This window comes from Stigmatopora nigra, chromosome 1 (genome assembly GCF_051989575.1).
Source record: "Stigmatopora nigra isolate UIUO_SnigA chromosome 1, RoL_Snig_1.1, whole genome shotgun sequence".
Lineage (NCBI taxonomy): Eukaryota > Metazoa > Chordata > Actinopteri > Syngnathiformes > Syngnathidae > Stigmatopora > Stigmatopora nigra.
Genome location: NC_135508.1, coordinates 19,467,271 through 19,494,076, shown reverse-complemented (window position 1 = coordinate 19,494,076; position 26,806 = coordinate 19,467,271). Strand labels below are relative to the sequence as shown.

Below are 26,806 nucleotides of genomic sequence, written 5' to 3'. Positions count from 1 at the left end.
TCCCCTTCACACAATCTTAAGAAAATACAGATTATCCCCTTCACACAATCTTAAGAAAATACAGATTAGATACGTTTTATATGTGAGGCTTCATCACCTGCTTACGTAGAAGAGAATTGTGACAGCTCTGGGCTCTTGGCTGACATGCCTCTAGACTTAAGACCGGCAGATATATTCTTTATATGTACGGGAATTCTGTATTCCTTCAGCTCAGTTTAGATGCCGCTGCTGCTCCGAGCGGTAGGAGACAAGTGCCGGGCCAGCTCAGGTGATGTGTGATGACCAAGAAAGGCTGTCAGTTCCAGATTATTCACATCAGATATGTCCAAACGATGCAAGGGTCCATAATGAATATTTCACAGAGATAAATCATGGATGAGCCCCGGGACCCGTTGAGTTGATTTCACTGAGAGGCTTGCGAGGTAGGAAAAGCTGGCAAGGTGTTGACTGGCTGTCTGCAACCTCGGGGCAAACGAGCACTAGAAACATAATTGCCTTTAGCGATGCAGGCTGTTGTTTGTATCAGATGGAAATACGTACACTTCAACAGAGAAGGAGATCAAATCTACCGCATATCAATTTGACGCTAGTGCCTGACAGTATTATTCACTACAGGATTGGCAGTACCTCTTGACACGTCATGGACAAGAATATCAGGATGCTCCACACTGGCACATTCAATGGATTAATGAGTCCCTTTAGGAACTGTGATAGTTTACACCAAAGAGTACTTACGTCTATACCAGCCTAGGTGCCGTGATATGAGCAACTGATTCAGTGGCACACCTAGTAGTCGCGCCTTGCCCCTTTTATAGCATGTGTCTAGCTTGCTGTGCAGTCACAGAACAATTGCGCGTCTGACTTTCAAACATTTCCGTCACCCTGATATGACTTTTCCTCTGGTCTGCTGAGCACGCCATGGCCCAAAGCGGCAATGCTGAAGCTCCTGACCTCCAAACAAATTGAAGGTTACCCGGGTACTTAATTAATAGCCCCCGCTGGAGCTCTTTCTCCAAAAACAATGAGCATGGGATGATCTCTTCTACAGTGCCTACGACCTTTTCTCCACTCGTGGCCAAGCCCACCAGCACAGCCAATTATCACAAATCCCCCGCTGCATTTGTCTTGCCATTTTCACATCGCGACCAAAGAGGCGTGCAGGGCCCTTGTCTGCCCCTTCTCGAACCAGCATGAGCCTAGAGTCCTAGACGGACAAGTAAAGGCCCACAACAGGTATAGGCTTCTTAAATAATTCAGTTATCCTGAAAGGTTAGGACTCGGCCAGCGAGGCGAATTGGCATTCATCTTGCTCCACAATTGTGCCGCCTGCGTTCCCTGGGAGTCACCATCGACTTGTTTACATTTGGTCTTTTCCACGACCCTTATTGACGTCAACATTTTACATGTCAGTGTACTACTCTTGTTATTTCACCAGGAGGCCCAGAGCAATAAATAATTTTATTCTGTTAATACTGCACGCTCTCACTGTGTAAACGTTGCCACCAAGCAATACACGATTTCAACTTGTCACTCTTCATTGAAAAGTCAAATAGTGTTGTTTTTTCATTGAAAGTATTTTTTTTTCTTATTGGAGTAATAAAATACAGAACAGTTTGATTGAAAAGACTAAACTTATTGGGTTTGGGGTGAAGTTACAATAAATTTAAATGACAACAAGGGACAGATTTATATCTACCTAAATGGTTTACAATGAGTCCAAAAATGTCAAACATAGGAGATAGGGCCAACAAAAACCCTGGAAATGTGGTTCTTGCACACTGAAAGTAGAAAAATAAAAAGATTGGGTTACAAGAACCGTGACCTGACTTTGATGTTGCACTTTTATGAAATTCTGACATGTCTTTTTTAACAAAGTGTGACCAGCTGGGCTGTTTGTGCTCATGTCTTGCATGTGTGCATGTGTCTGTGTGTGTTCGGAGATCAACACTTCCCAATCGGTTTATGCCAATCTCTGTGGCCCCTCTCATGTCAAGCCGCAGATTGCCCATGTCACTGTGTAGGCTAGAGCTTGATGACAGAAGCATGCAAGCGTCACCCCGCTTCCCAGAGAACACTGGTCACGCCTAATGACCAGAACTGTCCGATTTGTCCTGCCCTGATTGCTCCTCTGAGCTCCAATTAGCTGTGGATGAGGGCTGACAGTGTGCTACGATCACATGGATGTGCCGTGGAGGAAAAGAAAAGACAGCAGAGCGAGAATGGTTAAAAGGGAGAAAAGGGGGTCGAACACAGGCACGTGCTATGATGATGGAAGCTGCCACTCATTCACTTTGCATCCAGAATGATATCGATCTCAATTTGCTTTTTACCGACAAGCCCTCCTCAGCACACAAGCCATCAGCTTTGATTGCAATTACTATAATTGGCAATTTTCATTGTTCAAATTATAGTATTTTATCTGGTCATTCCTCAGTGGTGGAAGGATGATGGTTTTAAGTTCGGTTTGTGCTCAATTCATCACATCAAGGCAGTTTGTCATTGGAAGTGGTTAGTGAAGTCCCCATTGACTGTGGACTATTTAATTAAGAATTTTATTGATGTATTTATTTATCTAATTTAGCAATCTATTACCTTGTTTTTCAGTGCTGTTGTGTTTGGCATGTCCTAGTTAGCCTCCTTTTTTTCTCTCTATTTTTGGGTCATCCTGCCAATCTGTCTCTGCCACAGTGCCCGCCGCCCCCACAATTTCATAGTGATCCCTTCATCTCCAAGTTTTTTTTTCTCATCATTCTCACTCAGCAGGGGGTGGTAGAGAAGTAACTACAAGGGAACATCAAGCCATCGGTGCCAAACTAGACGTCTTTTAGTCTTTTTTTTTCCAACTGGATATATGTCATATTGAACACACATAGCCTTCAGTTTGTTGGCTTTGCTGTTTTTTTCAGTCGCATCTCAAAACCTAACCAGACCTCAAAAAGCTCAGAGGGGCTCGGCAGATGGGAGAATTAGCTGCAGAAGACGTTATCATTGGGTGAAGATGAGGGAGAGCAAATGAGTGGTGCAAATCAGCAGATGTTAACGAGCTGCCTTGTAAATTACAGCAACTGAGCGTATGCCCAGATCTCGAAGGAACCTTAAAATGCACAGGAAGCCTTCACTTGTCCTACTGTTATTTACTTCCTCCAGCCCATTTTCATTACACAGCAGTACCTTGACATACATGTTTTATTTGTTCAGTAATCACACTTGTAACTTAAAACAGTCATATCTAATTGTAGGCAGAGATATTAATGAATCAACACATTGCATTTCTTTCCTGTGTCATTCAATATCGATTCAGCAAATCTGAATCGACTTAATACTTTGCCACTGGAAATTAGAGCCTTCAACTTTTTAATTTGATGATCAAAGTAAACTTGGCTCTTCTAAAAAAAATGTGGAAACTTGGATCTTTTTCGTATCTCGAGTCAGTCATTTTTCATATAACCTGAAACGCTCTTACCTAGAGGCATTTGTAAGTAGAGGTATGACTGTACTTTAGTCTCTCAGAAGCATATGATAATGCTAGAAGTTGATTTTTGCTCTCCCTAAAATTAAAGTGGTTCCCTCTTCTCACATATAGAAAAGAAGAGATCAACTAGCGGGAAAATATATGACATTTTATAAAAAGTTATAAAAATTGTCCACGACAATTGCAAAACCTCTTTTTTTTATCCTTTTGATCATGTGCAGCAGAATTGGTTAGATGGACAAAAGCAATAGTGTGGAGAGCAGAGGTTCCCATAATCTTATTCTCTCTGAGGGCACAACTGGCTGGGCAGTGGGGTCATGTTGATTTAGGGAATACCATATTGTTTTAGCCAAAAGCTTACCACCCGGAGAATGACTTTCATTGAAAGGATTCTAAATATTAGATGCCTTTCTGATAGAAGTGTTTCATCAGAGGATCTATCTGTCCTGGTATTGACCTCCCTGTGTAAATCAGTATTTTACACAACTTGGCCAAAGTACTTCACTCTTCCTGTCTGCCTTATTACCCCTGCTCATTTTCTACCTGTAACTCCTCTTTGAGCACACACAGTTGTTGTATACACTTTACAGTAGGTAGTATGTGTATGTGGACTTACTATTCGCTCCTCTGGCAAGGGGCCCTAAAGTCATACGCAGCCTGGCAGGTGACAAATAGTTTTTTAATTGCATGCGCCAGGAAAATCATTAGTCCCATCCCTTTCCTTGGTTGGACCAAGTGGTACGTGTGTGCAATAATAATAGCCCGAATCCCACCCGTGCTTCCTTGTTACTATTTTTAGAGAATGTGTTCAAAGGTCTCTTTACAATACTGTCCACATCCACATATATGAATACACACAGTGGGCTAAATGTCCCCATTCTATTCCCATGAGAGTTTTCCCCTCATCGCTCCTGCGGTTCCCAGGCGATATGGGCGCACTATTTTTCTGTGTTGTTGGATGGGAATGCCTCACGTTAAATGTTTTTATATAAATTGTTATTTTTTTTAGATATCACCACAGTAATTTACTGTCAATTGGAACCATTCGGTGTCTTGAACAAACTAGAAGTTCCAGTTGGGTTTTGATCAGCAGAGACATACTGTCTTGCAGTGTTTCCCAACACGCCTTGACCTGTTTAATTGTTTTGTGTCCCTTGGCTCAATTGTCTGGCTTTATGAGATAAATTGTGTATCTTTATGGTTAGATCCCAAGTAGTGCCAGTGTAGTACAAAAGCCATCCAACCACTCTCAATTTCTCACCTTCATTTTCTCCCCCCAGCTCTCTGTCCCTCTTTAACGTCACAGTAAAATTAAATGCAGGAACATCTTCGTTGTTCTGCGATAGCTCAAGGGTTTCTACTCTTATTACACAAAATATTTCATACATATATTATATTCCTAAATAATCATATTAAGTCTTGTGTGAAGATATTACTATGCAAGGCCTTTTTGTGAAGTCAAGTATGACACTAATTATAAATGTTCCATAATAGAAACTGAATTAAATACCGCAGACTCTGTGTTATTCGGGTAAAACAATTATTTTCGTAAATAATTGGCCATTCCGCTGTGGTCTGTTGTTAAGCTTATTGCCTAACTCCTGAAGAATGAAGGCTTTTTAGTTATTGTACAGAAATGAGTTGCAGCCCAAATATGTTGGGACACGACCCTAAGAGTTCCCAAATGCCACTTGTCTGTGAATGTTTGACTCCAATCAGGCTGAGGCTGGCAGATCTGAGCCTGGGAAGACCTCATCTCTTTCCAGATTCATCCCTGTAGATTTGTTCGACTAAGTAGTGCCATGGTGTTGATGTTGGAGAGGTTTGGAGTGGCAAGCGCGGCAGCGGTGCAGCGTATGTGTGGCTCTCCTGAGCCAATGGGGCTTGGCATGAAGCGCCAACATATGTTCATGGCCAGGCTTCCTCTTTTCCTCTTCCGTCTCTCTCTTACTTTCCCTCTCCCAGCTCACTCTTGATAACCCTCAATTTAGCCACAACCTTGTTCTTCTTTTGTTTTTGCTCTCCTTCAGCCTAGGACAGAGATCAAAGTGTATTTGGAGTCCTCTGAGGATTGCCCAAATTATATGAGAGACGCTCATGTTCGCTCTCCTTTGTCATTTTTGTCATCTGGCACAGGATGAGAGAATATTCAGAGCAGCAGGTACTATGTTGTGGCTGTAGGGTGATTTCAATGTCATTTTTTTTCTTAATTCATTTATGTCTTTCCAACATTTGGTCACCAACAATTTGGCCTGTCCCCACCCCACGTTGACTTAGGCTGGTGTTCAAACACATCCCAAATTTGAACAGTCCCCCATTGCACACTCGTCTCCTGGTGTCCTAACTGTGTCCTACATAGCCTAATCCAGCTGTTGCAGGCTTCCACTCCACCCCTCTCACTGCCTCCTCATCTTGCCTGCCTCTTGGACCAGTAAATGCAAGCTCATTTGCAAGTTAGATAAATCCTTTGAATGTATTATTGATGCAAACAAATTAGCCTGTAGGCCCCAGACAATACCTAATGGAGCCTTGGCTTTCGGGTGAGGTAGTTTCCAACGAGGGCACAGTCGGTGTTTGGCAATTGATGCCTGCTCCTATGCTCTGTAATTATTTCTCCTACAAATTATTCTGCTCTTCTGATGCCATTTGGGATTTAAAGTTAATGTAGGATTTCAACCCAGCCACATTCATTAGTTTATTAAAGAAATAAAAGACAGGCAATTAGATAACTGGGATGAAGCCCCAGAAATGAATGGATGTGTCATTATTTAAGTTTATGCATGCTGTTCTTAATTCGCCAGGGTTTATGTTGGTTTTGGAGAATGTTCTTTTATCTTGCTGCATGCAGACACATGCACTCGTTATACGAATTGTTGTGTTAATATGAACACCATTAAGTTCAATGTGAACCTGATCAAGTAAAACACTCTGATGAAGATATTAATTTTAGATCTAAAACTATCACATGCAATGTTGGTTGTTAAAGTAAAATAAAGTGTAAAAAAAAAAGAGAATTTTACATTATGTCCTGTTCAATTATGTTTTTCTTCTTCTCAGAACAACCAAATCATACTCGCTCACCAAAACAAAATTTGGATATCATATTTTATCATTAATTCACAATGTTGACATTATTACAGAAATTATTATGTCAAATCAAAAGTGCAAAGATTCAAAGTGTTCATCGCTGCCATCTGACGGCGTGTTTCCAGAAGTAAAATGGTTAGCCCATTGAAAAAACATGATTGAAGAATTTATTTTTCAATGGTGTTGAATGTTTTGTTTTTTGTAAAGTATACTCAGCAATGGCTTTGAAATAGTTATCTCCAGATAGCCAATAAGGCTTTGATATTATTGAATGCAGAATTGAACACAAATCTTATAAAAAGCATTTTAAATATAATTAAACGTAACTTTTGTCTCATTCTATCACATTGTGCAAGTAAATCAGGAATGTTATAGAATGGATTTAAATACTTAATCTCCATCCTTTTTTATTCAGAATAAATTCAGCAGATGCCTACGTTGCATTTTTTTCTAGAAATAGGGCGAGGTCTTTGACCAAGTTCTGATGGAATAAAAGTTCTGTGCTGCTGTTGAAAACTACACCAAGACGTCCATATACAGTTTCAGTCTATGGAAGTTGGCAAGAGTAAGGGTCGTGAAACCAGAATAGAACATGGGGCAATTAGAGATCAGAGAAAGGAGGAAGGACTGATCTGTCCTGCGTGATTAGGACCCTTTATTGATCAGACTAGGGAGGCCAAGACGGGGAGGGCAAGGAGAGGCCTCGTGGGCACAGGCCCCATCTCTCTGGTGTCTTTGACTTTTTTTTTCCTGCAAGCTGGCATGTGCTGCCATCATATGCATCAAAGGCTTTTTCTCTATTCCAAGAGTCGATCTCACATGCATACTTACAGCTAGATACAACTCAAAGTTGTGGTACAGTTGCACCAAAATTGTTTACCATCCTCTCCAAATATTTACAAACATCGCTGTAGATTTGTACAACACATTAATGGGAGCAATTTTATTTGAAAGGAATAAAAAAAGACTCAATGATGGTGGTCAATCATGTACAGAGTTGTTGAGCAAATACCACAAATTGTGAGGGAGTCATCTCAACCTCATCAAATTATGTCACAAGCTAGCCAGCCTGGCTTGAAAAATGTGTTGTCACTGAGAAAAACAAATAAAACACAAACGCACTTTCCACTGACTTCTTTAACTACTGATTAGAATGTTCGCACTCTGATCATCATTACTGCACTACACCTTGCTTCCTCACTTCTAATGTTGACCCTCATCTAACAAGCATTCTTCCATCCCAATACACTCCCCAACATACATTGATACCTGCTTGCATTATTAATCAACTCTTTATGATGGGGTTATCTATGATGTCTTGCCTTTTATCCATTGTGTTGACAAATGAGTCATTATACTCTCTCTCATGCTATCTCATACCTACACAGTTTATTGTTGGGCTGACTCTAAACTTTGTCAATTTTTGCCTTTCCGTCCAGATCAGTTACTATCATATCTGCAGCTCCTTAATCATGAATGAAGTGCCCATTGACCCAATCCAATAGAGAGCAGGTGCTGAGGCTGAGACTCCCAGTGTACTGCACTGGGACTCCCCACTGGGACTCCAGACTCCCAGTGTACTGCACTGGGAGTCTGGATCTGAAGTGGGGTTTGGCATATTTTGGGGTGCGTCATATGGTCTCGCAGGGACACTGAAAAACACAAGCTTTTCTCCGCTGGCATACTTTTACACAAAACAAACCAAAACCCAAGTGTGAGTCTGGTTTTGTCTTTGTGTGATGCATGATTCATGAGACGACGCCTTCATCTCAGCGAGACACCTTCAACAGTTTTGAGACGTGGTGCTCTTAACAGCTTAATGTTGTTGCCTCGCTTTGCGTCTCTTCTGGCTGATTAAAATGGCTTTCCAGGCCTGGTGGTGCTCTGCCTCATAACGGATTAGGTCTTATGAGAAACATGGCTTCCAGAAGAGTTGATTATTAACCCCAATTCACCCAACATATTCTGATTTGACCATTTCACTGAATAAATACCGTCACTTTTTGAAGTCGTCGAAAATCGCATATAAGAGATATCCCAATGTTTTAAAGAAATTGCCTTTTCTCATTTTCTTCAGTTATTACTTTACTTTTGTTCTCTTTTGCAACACAGCACATCCAACTTTGACTGTGTCAGTGCGTGTGTGAGCACTGCGAAACGAAGAATAGCCAGCAAAGTGCCACATCAGCACCTGGTCTTTAATGATTAATACCATATTGATGGTCTCAATTAATTTCCTAGTACACTACCAGGAGGCTGCGGTCGCTCCGTCTCTGTCACAGTCCCACGCTTGTTTTGGGACTCCACTTTGTGGCAGCTGCCGGATGGAGATAGTCTTCTTTTTTGCCAACTCAACATAGCACTATTTTGCAGCACCATGTGACAAATATGCATGTATCTTGTATGCACACGGGAAGACTATTACATGGCAACTCAATACTAAGTTAATGAAATAAGATATAAGGCCAAATTCTTGTTGAATCATTTTAAGGTGATTTTTGTACCATTTATCTTGACAAAAAAAAGCCACTGAGATTTACCCAGAACTTTTTTTCCCGCATTTGAAGCAAGTGCAAACACCATTGTATTTGGAATTTTTCTTTTACCACCTGGCTTGCTCTACTTTTTCATTCTAGTAATAGCTGTGTTTTTGTTACTTATTTATCCCCAATATCATCTCCCTACAACCAGGTTTGACAAGCAGTGCCGTCATCAGACCTGCTCAGTGAATCAACTGACAGTCAATACTGCCCCCTTAGTAGTGTGGAGGAAATGTGCTATTTTTCCGTGGATTCATCAGATTTGCTGTGGTGTGTTTCCTCTCTTTCACGCTTTTGCTCTCTTCATTATTCCCCCGTAAGCTATTCATGACGTCTTATCTCTGGATACTCGTTCCTTCACCCCATAAAGCCCTCCATCTTTTTCTAATATGCATTGTTTATAGCAAACTCATTCTCTCATTCTGTCACACAACCAACAGAAGCTTTTTTTTTTCCACGTGGCCCAACATACCACAAGTTGCTAGGAAACCATCTTGCCGTTTGTTAGTACTTTTTTTATATACTCAGAACACCCATTTGTTTGGTGTTTGTGTGTGTCAAATTCGCCATTAGACATTTCCAAATTCACCCACAACTAAAGAAGAAAAGACAGTCTTCTGGATTTTTTTTCTTGTAAGGAGAACGACCGCTGCAGCAGCTTCCTGACTCCATTTTAACCTTACACATCTTTTCTGTTGCTTTATTACATCTGGTGGCCCCGATTACATGAATGCCTCAACTCTAAAGAGAAAACATAATTGAGACGTCTGGGTGTGTTTATCTTCGTGCGTGCATGTGAGTTAAGCCTAGTACACATGTACCAAAATATGTCCCCAATAGTCAAAACAGATGAGGACCAAAGCGCCAGGAAGCCTCTTGTATCGTCCGTGGTGGTGACCAGATGCCGCAGGTGCAGTGCTCAGGGCAGGTTCCCAGTAGTCCGAGGCGTCTTGGCTCCTCTTGGTTTGGCTTATACTTCATTGCAAGCAAGTATGTTAATACCTAAGGGTAAGCCAAGCATTCTTCAATAGCAAGACCAAGCTTATACTTTGTTGCAGGCAAATATATAATAAAATGAAATAAGAAGCCTGACCGTGCGTCCGCATGCAGTAGTTTTTATAAAGCTGAGCTTTAATTCGTTCTAGTAATATCACCGAGGTCTTTGTGTATGACATCATAGCCCACCGTTTAAGCAGGCCTTGATTTCGGTCATCGTATGATGTGTTTATGTGTACACATCTTCATTTATTGTATGTACGTGTATGCTTGACTGGGCGTCTTTTCTGTTGCAACTTGTAGCGCTTTTGTTGATGCTCAGATTCAGTGTATATTCTATCGTTGTTCAGTGGGCCTTTGCAGTATCAGATAATACTCGAGTTGGACCCATACCAGTACTCACCACGACTCCTTCTGCAAAAATGCACAAGCACGTTGCTCCTTTCTCACCCCTGGCAGCTCCCGTGCATGAAGTTCTTATGCGCCAGATGATGGCGCATAGATGGCGTGTCTTGTCGATTGGCACCGGGAGAAAGACACCGTGATCAAATCAGACTTACCGGTAATATGAACACGACTGAGAGCAGATGTGAAGATATCAAAAGGGATGGCGTCAGCTGTTTAGTTGCTACCCAAAATTTGTACAATTCCCCAGAGAAATCCAGAAAACTGATTGAAAAAAAACACAGGAGACTATATTGTGAGTCTAAGACAAAAGAAACAGAAAGGCGCCTTGAAGCAAGAGCTTTTGTGTTTCTCAGTCTCACCTGTCTGTCCAGTGAATATTAGGATCAGCGCCATAGGCAGTGCCAAGGCTATTATGATATCCATGTGGGTTCCGGATGGTCTTTTCTCAGCCTACTCCAGAGCAGCACAGCACATCTCACTTGGGACCACCTCATCTAATGGAAAGTGTGCTCTATGAGTTTCTCAGAAAGAATAAGTTGGCCGTAAACCGTGAGTTGAGTTGTGGCAGCTACAGGGACTAAAATGCCTCACTGCCCAGCTTACCGCTTGACTTACTGCTTGCCTGCTTTGGCATCAAGCGTGCTCCTCCATATTCGGCCTCTGAACGCTGGCCTTTTGCACTTTTTTTCTAATGCATGCAGGCGCTCGGCAAAGCGACCAACTCACCTCACTTTTGCTGTGATGCAGTGCACAAATAATATGTTTCAAAGCAGGGGAGGAGCTACACACCGAAATAGGGGACCACTCTCTCACAGACACCAAGAAAAGCTAAATGCACTCAAATATCTGCACAAACATACACACACACACACAGTTTCATTGCCCCACTCAGAGTGAAGCAGTTCTGCCCCTCTAAGCTGAGTTATTTAAAGCCCCCGCTCTCAACTCCATCGAAGTGATTATGTGCTCCTGAATTAAACATCACAGGCCCCAGCCCCTGGCTTCCTTCAAAACACGCTCAAACATGCCGGCCTCTTCCTGTTCCTGAAAAGTTCCACCATGTGCCTTTTTATATCTTCTCACGAGTACACGAGGTAGCAAAGGTAGTGAGGTGGAGTTTTCCTAAATCAGGACCAGCTACTGGGCCATCCGCTCTCCAATTCCTCTTTGAGACCTGAGACAGAGGTAATTCAAGTTCAGCCTGGTTGGGTTTGCTACCTGCACGACGCAGCACTTTATCAGTAACTGGGGAAAAGGAGGGATGTATTTGGGAGTCGAAGCAGTGCTCAAGATACCCTAATTAGGCTGAAAGAGAGGGCGGGAATCAGATTTCGATTATGGATTACTCTGATGCTACCCAGACAAGAGCTTCAGGCTATTTGCTGTCTTGTTGGAAGTGTTTGGCATGAGGTTTTATTTACGTCTGTGTATGTGTTGGCGCTCCATGTGTGGCTGCGGGAGGCGAGGCGTTTGCCAGCCACCCCCGCAATTCAACACGCACCCGTTGGCAGGGAAAGGTTCAAAGCAAAAGCAGGAACTCTCCTCGTGCCTCATGGTAGTGAACCTGCAGAATCGCCTCGGCGGTTGACCTTGAAATGAACGGTAATGTTTGTACACAAGATGTGAGTGATGTGGTGTTTAAGTGAGCAACCTTAGTGCCTTAGGCCAGAAGGCTCCCAAGTGAATAGCACTCATCAGTGACGCCTGCAACCATATGAGACTCGTAATGTAGGGTTCTCCTCAAATAGCGAAGATTTTGCATGCATGTATAATTCTGCCAACTCCACAAACTACAACATGCCTCCAATTGATCTATTTTTGGTATCAACCTACCTCCCTGCCATTTTTTTCACTAGGCATATTTGTAATGTGAGTGTGGGCGTGAACTAGTCTGATTTCAGATGATACATTTCTGCCCTGTTGCTGATTTCTTTTTATTCACTTTGTCTACAAACTTGGAATGCACAGTACATCTGCTATATATACTCTCAGACCCTAGCCCAAGACATCAAGCATCGGTCTAGTCAAAGATAAAGACTATGTATAAGCTCCAAACGAATACAAATAATACACATTACATAATTTTTCTTGCTTTAAAGAAAGAGATTCATGGTCATTTGCGGGATGTCAGGTCACTACCGTACATCGAGCTAGACCGAAACAAGCAAGTACATTTATGTGACTGACGTTCTACAGCAAAAAGACAGACCGCAAATTCTCACGTACAAGAAAATGCAGTCAAGCTAGCAGATGCACTCACACTTCATTCATTGTGCTCATTCTCTATGCATATTGATGTGCGTGTACTAAGCAACATACAAACATGTGCCTCCAGACACTCATTCACATTCTATTTATAATTCATTCTAGCCAGCCAAACAACACATAAAGGTGACAATACATCCACAAAGAAACATGGCAACACAAGTCCCTCTACTCTTTGTTACTGCCTTGATGCAGAATTTTTGTGACAAAACAGTTGACTGTTCCCATTTTTTTCAATATAATTTGTTCATTGAAAGGAATATCCCAATAGCCTGTGAGTACAAAGCGTCTGTATAATTGCTGGCTCTTTTTGTCCTTTTCCTGTTGTTCTCATTCCACCTTAAAGTGAAGGCAAGCATGTCTGCTCTACTATTTCTTCCACTTTGATGGGCTTTGTAGCCCCAATTCTTCTTCTTTGTGGGGATATGTGTATCAGTGGGGAACAAGGGTTTTCCCCCAAACCTCCCCCCTGGTTGTTCTGTGTTTTGTGATGCATCCCTTCTCAATTAAGATGCTTTCATGTTAATGGTGTTCTTATCACATCCGTGCCGGCCTCTCGAAGCAAAAGCCCAACATACAGTCGAAAACGAGCTCCGGATCCGGCCGCTTTGTTTTTGTGTCGGCTGGGTATTCTTGTCGGTGTCCTTTTGACTTTCAGTGCATCTCTGTCTCTGACTAGACTGAGCTTGCTGCACCTTGTGGCTTATTAAACTATCCTAAGTTGTCGGAGGCTCGGTAGTTACGTGGAGGTGTTCCAAGAGGGAGGCAGATTCGTGGCTAGGGTCACAAAGGCTTAATGAGACAGCAGACAGATGACGTGGCTAGCCTCAGCCAACAGATTCCACTCTTCGTTTCTTGTAGCCGCGTGATCCCATTTTAGCAGACGTTGAAGGTCATTGTATCCATCTCCATCTAACGCTGTCTACATTCTGTCTAATGGTCAGCTTCATTAGCCAAACTATTGCCTACCTTGGTTTCTTCTTTCCATTTCTTGTCTAGCAGAGTAGAACAAGGTTTGTGACCTCAGGACAAGGTAGGCAGCCACTGATAGATTGCAGGAGGCTGCCTTAAAGTGCGTGGGTGCCAGAGAAAACCTGTTGCCTGGCTACAAGATCACCTTCAGTCACTGGTTGCGATGGCAATATCTTGCATATGCCCGTGTGTTATCACACAACTTCTTTTTTTTTTTTTACTAGTTTCTCATACGCAAAAAATGAATGGTAACTGTGTGCGTGCACCCACACATTCATGTGCTTTGTCAGATTTATGTGAAGGCAAAGCATCCCCCCCGCCCACTCAGCAGGCCTTTCGCCCCCATGGCTGACTCTCAGAGACTCTGCTTGCAATTAGTTGAACATCTATCCATCTGTTCTAGGGAGGTGCAATAAACACGAACACAAACACTGTCTGGAGACATTTAACACTGGCTGTAATAAGAAGCTTTTTTTGCGTGTTCACAGACATCATTGCGCAACCATGCGTTTATTCATAGACTTGATCCATAGATTCATACAAACCCGGGCATTTATACACGGACGCCACAGGCGTCAAAGCCTTCCTTCCGCAGCTGAGATAAGAGGGAAGAGGATTCCTTTGGGAACCAGGCAAAAGCAACCCAAAGACCACATTATACAATTAATCAATAACTTAATGAGATCTAATTTTCTCTGGAAAAGAGTATCGAGGAAAAAAAGTTACCCCTCAGCCTTTTCGTACCCTTTGCCGAGGTTGCGATATTGCGTGGTGAAAAAAGACAGCAGCCAGTAGGAAATTAAATTAAATCACCATCCTGATAGATTTATGTGGCACTTTACATTTTCATTGTGTTGATTTCTCTTTTCTGTTCTCTTTAATGGGGAGGTGTACACAAATGTGGGGGTGTTGCTCAGTGTGAGAAGTGTGAAAGAAGGAAAACAAGATTGTGGTGTAAGTGTTTTTCTCTAGCTATAGTGCAAGAGATTTAAATTCAAATAATACACATTATTCGGCTTTGAATGAGCTTTACACTTGTTATATGGACTTTAAGCATGGAATTATTTTCACCTCCCAGATGAGTTCAAATTCTGATTAATTGAGGAAATTGATTGTCTTGATTAAGTTTAATCCTGTATCTAAAAAAGTTAAGCACTGTATTATGATTTTTTATTTGACTAAAAAACCTCATAGTTGTTCAAGTAGCAAAGGTGAATGAAACTCTTACTAAAAACATTTCCAGAATGATACATTGATGCAATGATAAATTATTTTTTTATTCTGAGGTGCCAAATGAAGTGTATAACGTATACGTACGGCATTGTGTATTGTATACCTTATCCTATATACCGTATTTTCCTAACTTTATTTCGAACAGTACAAGTTGACAGGCACGGATAACGGTGCTGGTGCTAGGTGCTAACTTAAGGAGCTCTGCATGCAATAAGCCCTTCACACAGTTTCGTTCAATACTCAGTTCAACAGCATTGCTGTTCTCTGCATTATCTCCTCAGGGTTACTCATTGAACAAATTGTCATCCAGCAAGCCTCCAAAATATTCTGTTTATAATCCATTCACCACTAAGACCCCATTTCTTCCTTTCCGTGTCTCCAGAGACATTTTAAGATTGTCCATATTCATGTAGCTACTTTTTGTATTTTAAAGTCACTTTTTTGATATTTGCCGACACTCGACTTATAGTCCAGAAAATACGAACATCAGCATCATTGATCTTATGTGAAAGGTATTGTCTCACAACCCAAAGAATACAGCTTTAGACATTGACAGCTATTTTAATGAGATGAGCTGTGGGCGGTTGTCATCAGAATATGTGCTTTAGCATTTATCATAGAGAAGTTTAGAGCAAGTTTTGTTGGAGGTTTTTGCAATTTTATTGGATTAAAAAAAAATGTGACCTACAAAACATACATGAAAAAAACATTTGTTGTTAAATAGTTCATTGTTTTTACCTCATTTGAAACATCAGTGTGATTGTTGTGCACTCACATAGATTAAATCCAAAACAGTGTGCGGCATATGATGATAGACTAGCAGAAGAAAGCTGTGGATGTATCAAAACACAATGGTTTTTTTCTATTTTACATTTAAATAACAATGTTTTTAGTTACAAAGGCCCACAACCATTCTACCTGAGCCCGCTCTCCGTTAAATCGCAAATCTCTTTCCCTGTCTTTTAAATTGAGGTTTAACTGTATACGTGCTTGTGAGTATGTTGCGCCGTCTCTGCATTCTGAAGCGAAGATGGAGGACATGGCTTTGTCGTTGACACAGCTGGTAGTGCCATCTGGGGGCACGGCTCACCAACCTGCGCCATCTGCATCCAAACAGGACAGCCGCCATTGTATAGTGTCCATATCAATGACGGGAGACGCGCAAATCAGCTAGAGAGCATTCTGCGATGTGCTGACGTGAGGTCACCAGAGAGGGCGGCAGTTGTTTGTATGTTTGGGGTTCTTTTTCACACAAGTAATTGTTTTTTCTGGGCCTGTTCACCCTCAGCCAAACCCTTGTCTGATGAAAGGGGAGAAAGCGAGACGGAATGCTGGTGTCTGGTCCCCTGATTAATGGTGTACACAGCGAGAGGGCGCACAGACGTACTGTAGCCGCGCCTTGATTTATTTGCCACTTAGTCCTGATGAAGCTTCAACCTGCAGTTGCACACACATGTTGTCATTGCATTTTTCTAGATCAGCCTCTTTGCTGTTCGTCCATTTTTGCGTGTTGTTTAGCTGAATTCACCCTCTTGCTTCTAATTATTGAGGTTTACTTTATTTTCTATATTTTTAGTGGTAGTGGGCATCAACTACATCTAAGACAGGACACAGTGCTTTCAGAGTTCAATGATAATTCCAAAGCCACTATGAAGTGTAACATTAATTAATTTTGGAAGTTCAATTGTTCCTTATAACCTGAAACAAGGCTTAGTGTGGCATTATTTTTTTGGGCAAGGTATCAACTTACCATATGGGAGGACTTGACGAGGTGCCATCAATATGTTGCATAAGTGTACACACATTCAAATGGAAGGATGTAAGCACACACATCCAAAGACATCCTCGGACAGTTATGTACGAGTGAGATTATTTCAAGTTTGCTTTCGTGGGCTTTGTTTGTAACGCTTTGCTGTATCTACTTTGACTTCTCATCAACCAGCTGGCGCCTTTTAGCCTGCTGAAAGCACTCCCAGCTGAGCCACCGCGTCCATGTGTCACTTGCACTCTTTGCCATAGTGTCTTTAAGAGCGTTGAACGTGTTGGGCGTGTGGCTGACGCCACGCATAATCTCATCTCTGTTCTCCCCCACAGAACCCGGACATTGTGCTCGTCCACTATTTGAATGTGCCAGCCATTGAGGATTGTGGGAAACCATGCGGTCCAATCCTGTGTTCCATCAATACAGACAAGAAGGAGTGGGCCAAATGGACCAAGGAGGAGCTGATCGGCCAGCTCAAGCCCATGTGTGAGTGTTTACCCATCCATTCGGAAAATTCTATTTATAGCTCTTATTATTCAACCCTTGGAAAATGGTCTATTGCACGACAGAGAGTTATTTCGTCTGGAGTTCCAGCGTTGACTCTTATTAGCTGATTGCTACTGAACTAAGTGTCCTCAGATTCTCAGTCAAGGAGCATCTCCGGTCACTGTCTGTTCATTCTTTTATGAGTGCACTGCTCTTCCTGGAACCGTTTGCAAGTCGTGGGTCAAAGGACAGCCCGTCTTATACTTCTGGCTCCACTTAGACCAGGCCGAGAGCATCACATCAGCTATCCAGTCATGTTAGCATGTAGGAGCAGGAATGTCTGACTCACCAAAAATATAACACACCCACCCTGTAACCCTCACTGCTTGTGTGACCCGCTCTACTGGGTTTATATATGTTGTTATGGTCTTTACAGATGTTCTGTTCAACCTTAGATCTGTTTTAATGGGTCTTGGGCCTACTTAAAGACTGAGGTGATGTGGTGGAAAAAATCTAGGTTTTTCAGATGATGGTGATCCTCAAATTTGGAAGTTATATACCATAGAACATCTTCCAGGGATGAGCATACATACCCCTAATGGCCTGTTTGTGATTTAAGGGGAATCAAGCTTGAGGGTGCAATGGCAGGGCAATGAATTCCAGTGGCCAATTAATAGTGCCGTGGTCAGGTAAAGATAAGCCTTAAGGCACTTGCCCTTGCCCATAGAGCGCTGACAGGTATCATCACTGAGGTTTTGTCCACATCATTATCCTCCTCACCGCTCTGCTTCCTGTCACTTTTAGGACATAAAGCCGCCAAGCTACAATGGCCCAAAGTGTTCATTACATCTGTGACTTAATGTAAAAGCAAGCACCATTTGCAGTAATGCGTTAAGTCATTAACTTTGGGAATTGTTGGGACAAAGAGGGTGACGCCTTCTAGCTACCAAGCTGCACGTAAGGGATCCATAAAGTTAAAAAAAAAAGTCATGCTTTCTGTCTTTCCTCTTTCTATCTTTTCCTTCCTTTATTTCCTTTCATGGATGGCTTGAGGTAAGATCTGCAATGGAGCAACATTGTCATCTAGTGGTTTTCTTTGGTATCATTGGTTAGTAAATGTTGAAAAGAAGGGAGGACTTCAAATAAGATATGGTGTTTTCACCTGGCAATCTTCACTAGGCTGATTTTGATTTGATCTACTACACTTTGAGTCAAAATTGTCATTCACATAGTTTATATTTTTATGTTGTTTGTCAATTTGTTAAAAGGTACCTGCTTGACAGTTATTTTTTATACATCACACTACAGCTCTATTTATCATTCTTCTCCCAAGAAATTGTAAATACTTGAAATTTAGAATGATTCTACACGGAGTACAAAATGATCCCAGTTATTTAATATTGTAGTTCAATCATGTGACCTAATTTGTAAAATGCATATATGCCAATGCAAGGTCAGCAGCGGTAATATCCATTTCATTTATACATACATTCAAACGTGTCTTTAATGATACGATATATTTTCCCTTATGTAGCAACTCATGCCCTCTCTTTTCCAAAGAGGTTCTTCTGATAAACTAGCAGACCATTTCTATTTTCTTATCATTATTGTGCTAAAAGACATCCGTATAATGTCAACTTTAGCAATGCAATTGCCCTCTCCTGTCATACTCTTCTGTGTCTCTTCAATATTTTACCAAAAAAATGACACACAAAATACAGGCAGAAGAGGACATTTCTGAATGAGTTGAGCTTGTTCTATCTCAAGGCAAGGACACTCTCACATGCACACAGAGTGACTCACAGTTATTCGTAATGTGACATCTCCCAACCTCACACCCTATGTTGTTTGCTAGAAAAGATAGGGAGTCAAGAAGAAAGTGTGGAGAAGCCCAAAAGATTGGCATCATTACTCACGCTAGAGTTCCATAGACAAGGCAGCCAGCTTGATTCACTCCTTTTGCTCTCACGCTATAAACACACAGCTAGCTCAACTCACCTCACTGCAGCTATCCCCCCGGCCTGCTGACAGATAGCGCATGAGCGACTTTAACAAATACTCAGACAGACAGACACAAGGCCCTTCTCCTGGCTAGGGAGAATGGGTCGAAAAAACAAGGACGGCTGAGCTCTGTTGTCATCCCATGGCGAACAGTGGCATCCTGCTGGAAGGAGCATTTCCTACATTTTGTTTTGTGCCACAGCTGTGTGATAACACTCCTCACATTCACCAGTCTATCACTTGGCTGTTACTTGAAAAATAGTAAAGTGGAGCAACTATTAGCCTCTGTTTTGCATATTATTATTTTACCACTTCAGTGAACATCATGGTCAATAAAGCTAAATGCTTGCAGAATCCACCACACTGTGCAGTTCCAAATATATCAAAGACTACTCCATATTAATCATCATTCAAAAGTAGGTAGGGCTGACCAATATTACCAATATATTGTCATATGAAGTACAATCGTCAGGATAGCACAATACGAGGATTTCAAATATACTGCATAAATACCTTTTTGAGAATTACATAATTCCCCATTCATTTGCCTGGTTAATTTCTCTTACGGGTGGAACCTTACCATGTGACGTCACAAATCAAGGTCATATGCATGTATGATTCTTGTTTGAAGTAAGCTGCAACCAGAGACTACAGATACTAGGGTTATTAAAAGTATTGAGCTGTATCGAAACTGAAATACATACTTAATCCGGAAAAGAAGGAATTGATTGCAAAAATATCAATACTCTGCCCATCTTGGTTTCACATTTATTTTCTACACAGAGAACAAAAAGAACTACTTATACTTTTTCATCCAACATTGGAGTATGCTTCACAGTTTCTCTCTGATATTTTTTACAGTAGTTTTGTTTTAACTCTGAAATATGGTGCTGGATATCCTTTACTTTAACAATATCCACCCATTTTCAAAACCGCTTTTGATCGCCAGCATCACGGGGTGCTGGAGCCTATCCTAGCTGACTTAAACTGCTATCAGTCAGATTATTGTTTTTCTTTTTGCAGAAGTGTAACACCAAGTATCCTGGAAAGAGATATCCATGTGATTAGCTGTGTATACTCCTAGGCAAGTCGAATAATGAAATATGGTCAGAGTATTAAGAAGTTTGTTTTAGCTCATCAGGAGTTGGACTGTCTTTCCCCGAATGTGACATCATCTTGATGGTCTTTTATCCCCGTAGTTTCTATCAGTCCACAAATAGGGTTAGGTTAACTAAAAGCAGATGATGGAAGGAGTGGGCATGGCGTCACTGGGATCAGTGCACGCGGAGAGAACGCAATAGCTTGTTGACAAAGAAAAGGCAGCTGATGGAAGACGAACACTCAGAATAAGGGAATTTCACAGATAATTTTCTTTGTGGTTGTCTGAGCGTGATGGTAAGCGTGATAGACAGACAGTCACCCAAAGAAATCCCTTTGGATCCGGCACATGGTAACTGTTGTCTGCATTCATGAGGGGTCGTTTGACCAACATTACGATTGTCAGGTAGCAGGCAGTGGGTGGGGCGGGGCGATGGCGTGGCTGGTGGTCTGACATCTGTGTCTCCTCCTCCTCTCTCCCGGCAGTTCATGGCATCAAGTGGACTTGCAGCAACGGGAACAGCAGCTCTGGCTTCTCAGTGGAGCAGCTAGTGCAGCAGATACTGGACAGCCACCAAACTAAGCCACCTCCCCGGACTCACAACTGCCTCTGCACAGGCACGCTGGGTAAGGGCTTTAGTGACAGGGGCGGAGTTTTTTGCTCTAGGGACAACCAGGAATATATCTTGAGGATCCCAATATGTTAGAGTAGAGAATCTGGTTGTGCTTGAATGCCGTTGGGAGTGGTTTATGATAGAGGGTGCAATCTGTATTTGTATTTGTGGGTGCATCATTTTTTCTCCCATCCAGTATTACAGTTCTGATGCCAGAGTGTCATGCTGCAAAACTCATTCACTTTCACCCATATTCAGAGCAGTCTTTTTCGAGATTTTACTAACTACTCTGATCTGAATGAACCGAATGAAAAAACACATGATTGTTTTTCACCAATAAGGACCAGCATTTACTAATCAGCGGTTAGACCATGCAATCAGAGGGCTTTACTCCAACAAAAAACCTTCTTTGTATACTTTTCAACTGAGCTGATCTCATATAATAGTGTTTACTAAGGGTTTGTGCCATCCTTACATTTTCAACATTTACCTCTATAAATGTTTGTATGGAACATTAATTATCAGGAAAAAAAATCTATTATTTGAGAGAAGAAAAAAAAAGTTGATAGTCGTTTTGCAATTGGCTCGAGATTTCAAGAAAACCCATTAAAATAATTTTGAATACAAATTAAAGCAAGTATAATTGTTTTTATGCTAGCCCCCCCCCCCCCCTTTTTTTTTTTTTACAAAAAATAAAAATCTCAAACTTACTGCCCATCATTTGGGAAAATTGCCTCAGAATGTAAAGCTGAGTTACTCCAGAGGGGTGGAGAAAGAAAATGGAAAATGAATGTTTCTAAATGTTTAATCCCTTTTCACATATCTAATCCCAACTTTTGATACCTCACTAACAGAAATCTTTCTTGTTCACCCTTAGGTGCCGGTAGCAGTGTACACCACAAATGTAACAGCGCTAAACACCGCATCATCTCCCCCAAGGTGGACCCCCGCACAGGAGCTTACAGCAGCGCTCACTCAGAAGTACAAAACAACGACGTGTCCGAGGGAAAAACTGAGCACAGCGGCCATGGTGGCAATAAAACCTCTGGTGGTGGCGGAGGGGGTGGCACTAGGGAGAAACGTAACGGGAAAGTCCACAAGCCTATCTTGCTGCATCAGAACAGCACAGAGGTGTCATCCACAAACCAAGTGGAGGTACCCGACACCACCCAAAATTCCCCCGTGTCCATCAGCAGTGGCCTCAACAGCGACCCAGACATGGCTGACAGCCCTGTGGTAACAGGAATGAGTCACGTGGCCTCCGTCATGTCTGGCCTCTCCCAGGGTGTCTTTATGTCAGATGTTCCTGGAGACCCCATCTACAGCATGTCTCCAACTGGTGGCCCCAACTCTCACCTCATGGGTACAGATGCCAACTCCCAGAGCTTGGTACTCTCTGTGACCCCTGATCGTCACAAATTTGCTTTCCCCAGTGGTGGAGTTGGGGAAGCTGGGAATACAGGAGACGGGCTTTCCATGCTGTCCACAGCTGGGGTTTCTGAGGAACTGGTGCTCTCAAGCAGTCTTGACTCTGGAAGCATCAAGATACCTGAAACCAATATGAACTTTGACCCGGACTGCTTCCTGAACAATCCCAAACAAGGCCAGACGTATGGTGGTAGTGCAATGAAGACCGAGGGAAACTGTGCCTCATCCTCCTGCGGGGTCATCGGTAGCACCAACGGTAGTCTCCAGACCTCTCCGTCAATGACAGACAACGGCTACAGCTTCAGCTCAGCTCTAGTGAAAAATATCAAGACGGAAGACACTTCGTTTGAGCAGCAGCTGGCCAAGGAGAGTGGCTACCAGGTGGGAGCAGTAGTCAACTGCGGTAGCGGGGTTGCTGTAGCACCTGTTGCCGGTTCAGGTCAGGGAAGCCTCACTTTGAACCCGGCTGGATCCTTGCTTCCTTCAGGTGGTGGTTTAAGTCCAAGCACCACCTTGGAGCAAATGGACTTCAGTGCTATTGATGCCAAGCAGGACTACACATCCAGGGCTCCTGCAGTGAACTACGGTCCCCATGTGCCGCACCAGAACCGTTCTCCTAGTTTTTTCCTTCAGGATGCCTCTCAGTCCAGCCAGACTCAGCAGGGGAGGGCCAGCATGGGCCACAAAACACACATGATGGAGCACAATGCCCACGAATCTGGTGCTGCATATATGGGGCTGCATGTGGTGAAGACTGAACCTCCGGGCAGTAACGGTCACCTGCACCACCCTCAGCAGACCCAGCACAGGGCCAACTGTAATGGAGGCTCACCAACCGCCAGCACTGGCCACAGTGGTTCCCTGCAGATGCTGCAGTACCAAGGTACCTTTCCTGGGCTGGGCACTGAGCACGAGGAGGTGGTGGGTCTTGAACAGCGGGGAAGCGTGACCTCTGGCCAGAGCACAGCCTCAGAGAACGGAGTGGAAAATTTACTCAAGCCGGGAGATCAAATGCAGGCCTGTGTGTCAGGAAATGGAGAAGTGGGTGCCACTGAGCACTATCTTCAAGGGTCAGATGGGGGAGCAGGAGGAAACGGGAACGCAGGTGATGGTATGGCACTCCACAATGGAAACAGTGATGGCACCAATCGTACGCCACAGCAGCTCCAGCCTCTCCTCCAGGGAGCAAGCATGGTCCAAGGACTCTACAACGCCGTTACGTCCCACCAAGCCATGGGGGGAGCCACCAGTAATGGTGGAGGGGGAGCAGGAGGAGGGGCAAGCATGGAAATCAGCCTAGATCACTTTGACATCTCTTTTGGAAACCAGTTTTCTGATCTCATAAATGACTTCATTTCCGTGGATGGCAGTGGGACATCCATGTCCGCCGGTGGAAACCTCTATGCTCACCAGCTTGTTGCGTCGCACAGCTCTGATGGTCAAAACGCCACAGGTGGTGGGCCCCCTCAGAGCCAGGACGATACCAGGAGTTCTGGATACAACGCTTCGGAGCTCTGCCTTCAATCGTGCTGCAGCCCCCAGTCTCTGACCGGGGCAGCGACTGCAGGGGGAAACCCTGGAGAAGCGGGTTCTCTGTCGTACATGAATGTAGCTGACGTGGTCTCCGCAGCCGTTGCTCACGGTGCGCTGGGCATGCTCCAGGCCACTGGCCGCCTCTTCATGGTCACTGACTATTCCCCCGAGTGGTCCTATCCTGAGGTGAGACAGACTTTTTGTTGTTTGACTTGACTGAATCTTAGGGTGAGCATGTACATGTATGCACATTTACATTTTCATCGTCAGATCCCCAATTGTGCAGTACACAAAATAACATTATACTTTGCAAGTGTCTCAAGTGTAAAAGTGGATATGTGTCCTGTTAGGTAGGGGAAATGATCAACGTTACTTTTCTATTTATTTTCCACGAGATGGCAGTAGAAGCAAATTCTTTTTTACACCACACTCTAGTCAATGTCATTTTGTGTTTTGGACTCTGGGTGGCAGCATACAACAGTTAAACACTCCATCCTGCTGTAATTGATCATGATTCAATTTAATCATACATACACTGAAGAATTATTATTTTGTCTAGAACTCCATGCATCTTATAAATAGACCCATGTGTTACTCTATGAATGCTATGAATGTGTCAAAATAGCAAGTTTTATACTCTGCAATATATTATATTTGTATTATTATTTTTCTGCTGGATTGATGACCCCCACATTGTTTTGAAGGGTGGCGTCAAAGTGCTAATCACAGGCCCCTGGCAAGAGGCAGGATCAAACTATAGCTGCTTGTTCGACCAGATCTCAGTTCCAGCTTCTCTCATCCAACCAGGGGTGTTGCGTTGCTACTGTCCAGGTGAGGTACAGTGGAAAAGGTATGTGAGTCCTTTGGAGTGTCTTACATTTCTGCATAAATTGACAATTGAATGTGGTCTGATCTTACTCAAAATCAGAAGAATAAAGAAATTGTTTAAGTAATTCAACACATAAGTAGTATCTTTGGTTCTTTTACCTGCCAAGAACATTCTGCGTAGTGGTCAATGCTGCTGACCTTAATATGACTTACCATTGGAAGCAATTCCCATCACATGCCCATGAATTTTGCTAAACGTGCACATTTATTTTAAAGAAATCAACAGATGCTGATGGTTTTGGTCGTGAAATTGAAAGAACAGAAATGGTTTGGCTGAAATTATAACTGTCAAATATGCATATATTAAATACATGGATTCATACACACATCTGTGGTTCACCTGATATAGCACTATACAAATATGTGTGTGATGTTAGTTTAGGTAGGCTCTTTGTTTTTGTGATTTTGATGACCCGATCACATTTTAGGATCAACATAAGTAGAAATGTAGGACATTATTTCGGGCTTACATACATACATCACTATATATAAATAAAATAATAAAGTTAGGAAAGAATGAATGTTGACTGTGTGAATGTTCGCTCTCTCTTGCAAGCTCACGACACAGGACTGGTGACACTTCAAGTGGCCGTCAGCAATCAGATCATTTCCAATTCTGTGGTCTTTGAGTACAAGGCTCGAGCACTTCCTTCCTTGCCCTCCTCTCAGCATGACTGGCTCTCACTGGATGGTATGTCTTGCTGATATTTCTTAACATTTATTTCACCTTTCTTCCACTCACTTAAATAATTTCTGACACACAGAAATCTGTTACTAAATTATATTACAAATGACATATTATTGCTTGCTTGTCTTTGAACCACACATGATTAGAACTTTCATACACGCGACTGTATCCATGAGTGCACTTCATTTTATATCATCTTTACCATTGAATTGAATGCAAACACGTGGTATTTCTCATGGTGTATAAGCATGCTGATCGCAGACTTTGTGGAAAGTTTTGTGGTCCTTCTAACTACATTTGGAACTCACTCTGTTTTTCTGTAGCCTCACAGTACGGTTTAGCAGGAAGTGACATTGAAAAGATTGAAGCCTTTGACCGAAACATTTTCTAATAATTATAATTTTTATAACTTCAGTGCCAACATATCTCAAATTTGTGCTTGCTAGTTTAGCCAAAGTAACAGCTCCAATCTTGAAGACTTTGTAAGCCAATGACCAAAGAAACACACAAAAATGCCAAACATAGTATGCAAGAGCAATGAAAAACAAAACAAATCTATGTTTGATCCTTCTGTGTTTATCTTCCACATTGTTAAACATAGATGAACAGCAAACCCATTTTGCCTTTCCTAACAAACTTATCATCACATGAAACCTATCTAAATATATGTGATCTAATTTCATGAAATACAGCATGACGTTCATTAAGCTTCAAAAAATAGTAGGATGATTTGAAATACTCCCTGTTTTTATTCTTCTTCTTCATCAGTCTAATTTACAGCATTAAAATAAGTAGTGTACCCCTAGTTAGAGTTACAAACTAAACCCCAAAAAACGTCAATACTATAATGCCACAATGGGAGGCGGTTGCTAGAGTTAAGAAATCCACACTTGTGGATTGCTTATTTGAGTGTTTTTCTTCTTTACCCATTTTCAGTTGTTTTTTTTTTTACCGTAGAGTTGTTTTAGATAAACCACAGTAAAATAAGATGCCCCATTTCCGAAATCCTATATGTTAGTAATGATATAATTTATGCAATGATTACTTCCAGCCCTCCCAAATTTATTGGGCGTCTATCAACGGCAAAGGGGGCCAATAAGTTAAAACGTCCCAAAACAAGCACTCTTTTGCCCGGGTGCTTACGTTCTATGTGGTGTAAGGAAAAGCAATGCTGCAGTGCCGTAACGTTGACAAGATAAAGGTGGACATGGTGAAGAACAGGTTTCCAGGACAGCTGCATTGCAGGCGGCTATGTAGGGGGTGGGAGGGAGATAAAATACGGTGACTTGTTCACATCACAGCCAACGGATCCCTCCGCCATTCATATGCTGGCCC

At 42.4% G+C, this 26,806-nt stretch overlaps 1 protein-coding gene and 1 long non-coding RNA gene across 12 annotated transcripts in view; one reads left to right on the top strand and one right to left on the bottom strand.

Moving 5' to 3' along the window:
* The window catches only part of camta1a (calmodulin binding transcription activator 1a), a 267,995-nt gene that overhangs the window by 222,563 nt on the left and 18,626 nt on the right, over positions 1–26,806 (top strand). For 8 of the 11 annotated variants that reach the window (XR_013325926.1, XM_077713802.1, XM_077713757.1 and 5 more), the window contains 5 exons: positions 17,068–17,221; positions 20,807–20,947; positions 21,812–24,081; positions 24,600–24,726; positions 25,340–25,474. Coding sequence is in view for 10 of the 11 variants with exons in the window: in XM_077713802.1 (XP_077569928.1) it covers positions 17,068–17,221; positions 20,807–20,947; positions 21,812–24,081; positions 24,600–24,726; positions 25,340–25,474 (2,827 nt within the window). In the remaining variant the exon portion in view is untranslated. The remainder of the gene's footprint in view (positions 1–17,067; positions 17,222–20,806; positions 20,948–21,811; positions 24,082–24,599; positions 24,727–25,339; positions 25,475–26,806) is intronic. The other 3 variants (XM_077713825.1, XM_077713784.1, XM_077713792.1) reach the window with 1 other exon arrangement.
* LOC144194633 (uncharacterized) lies at positions 10,450–19,182 on the bottom strand. The gene is made up of 3 exons (XR_013325941.1): positions 19,138–19,182; positions 10,863–10,997; positions 10,450–10,764 (listed from the first exon to the last, which is right to left on the bottom strand). It is a non-coding gene; the product is annotated as an uncharacterized LOC144194633 (long non-coding RNA).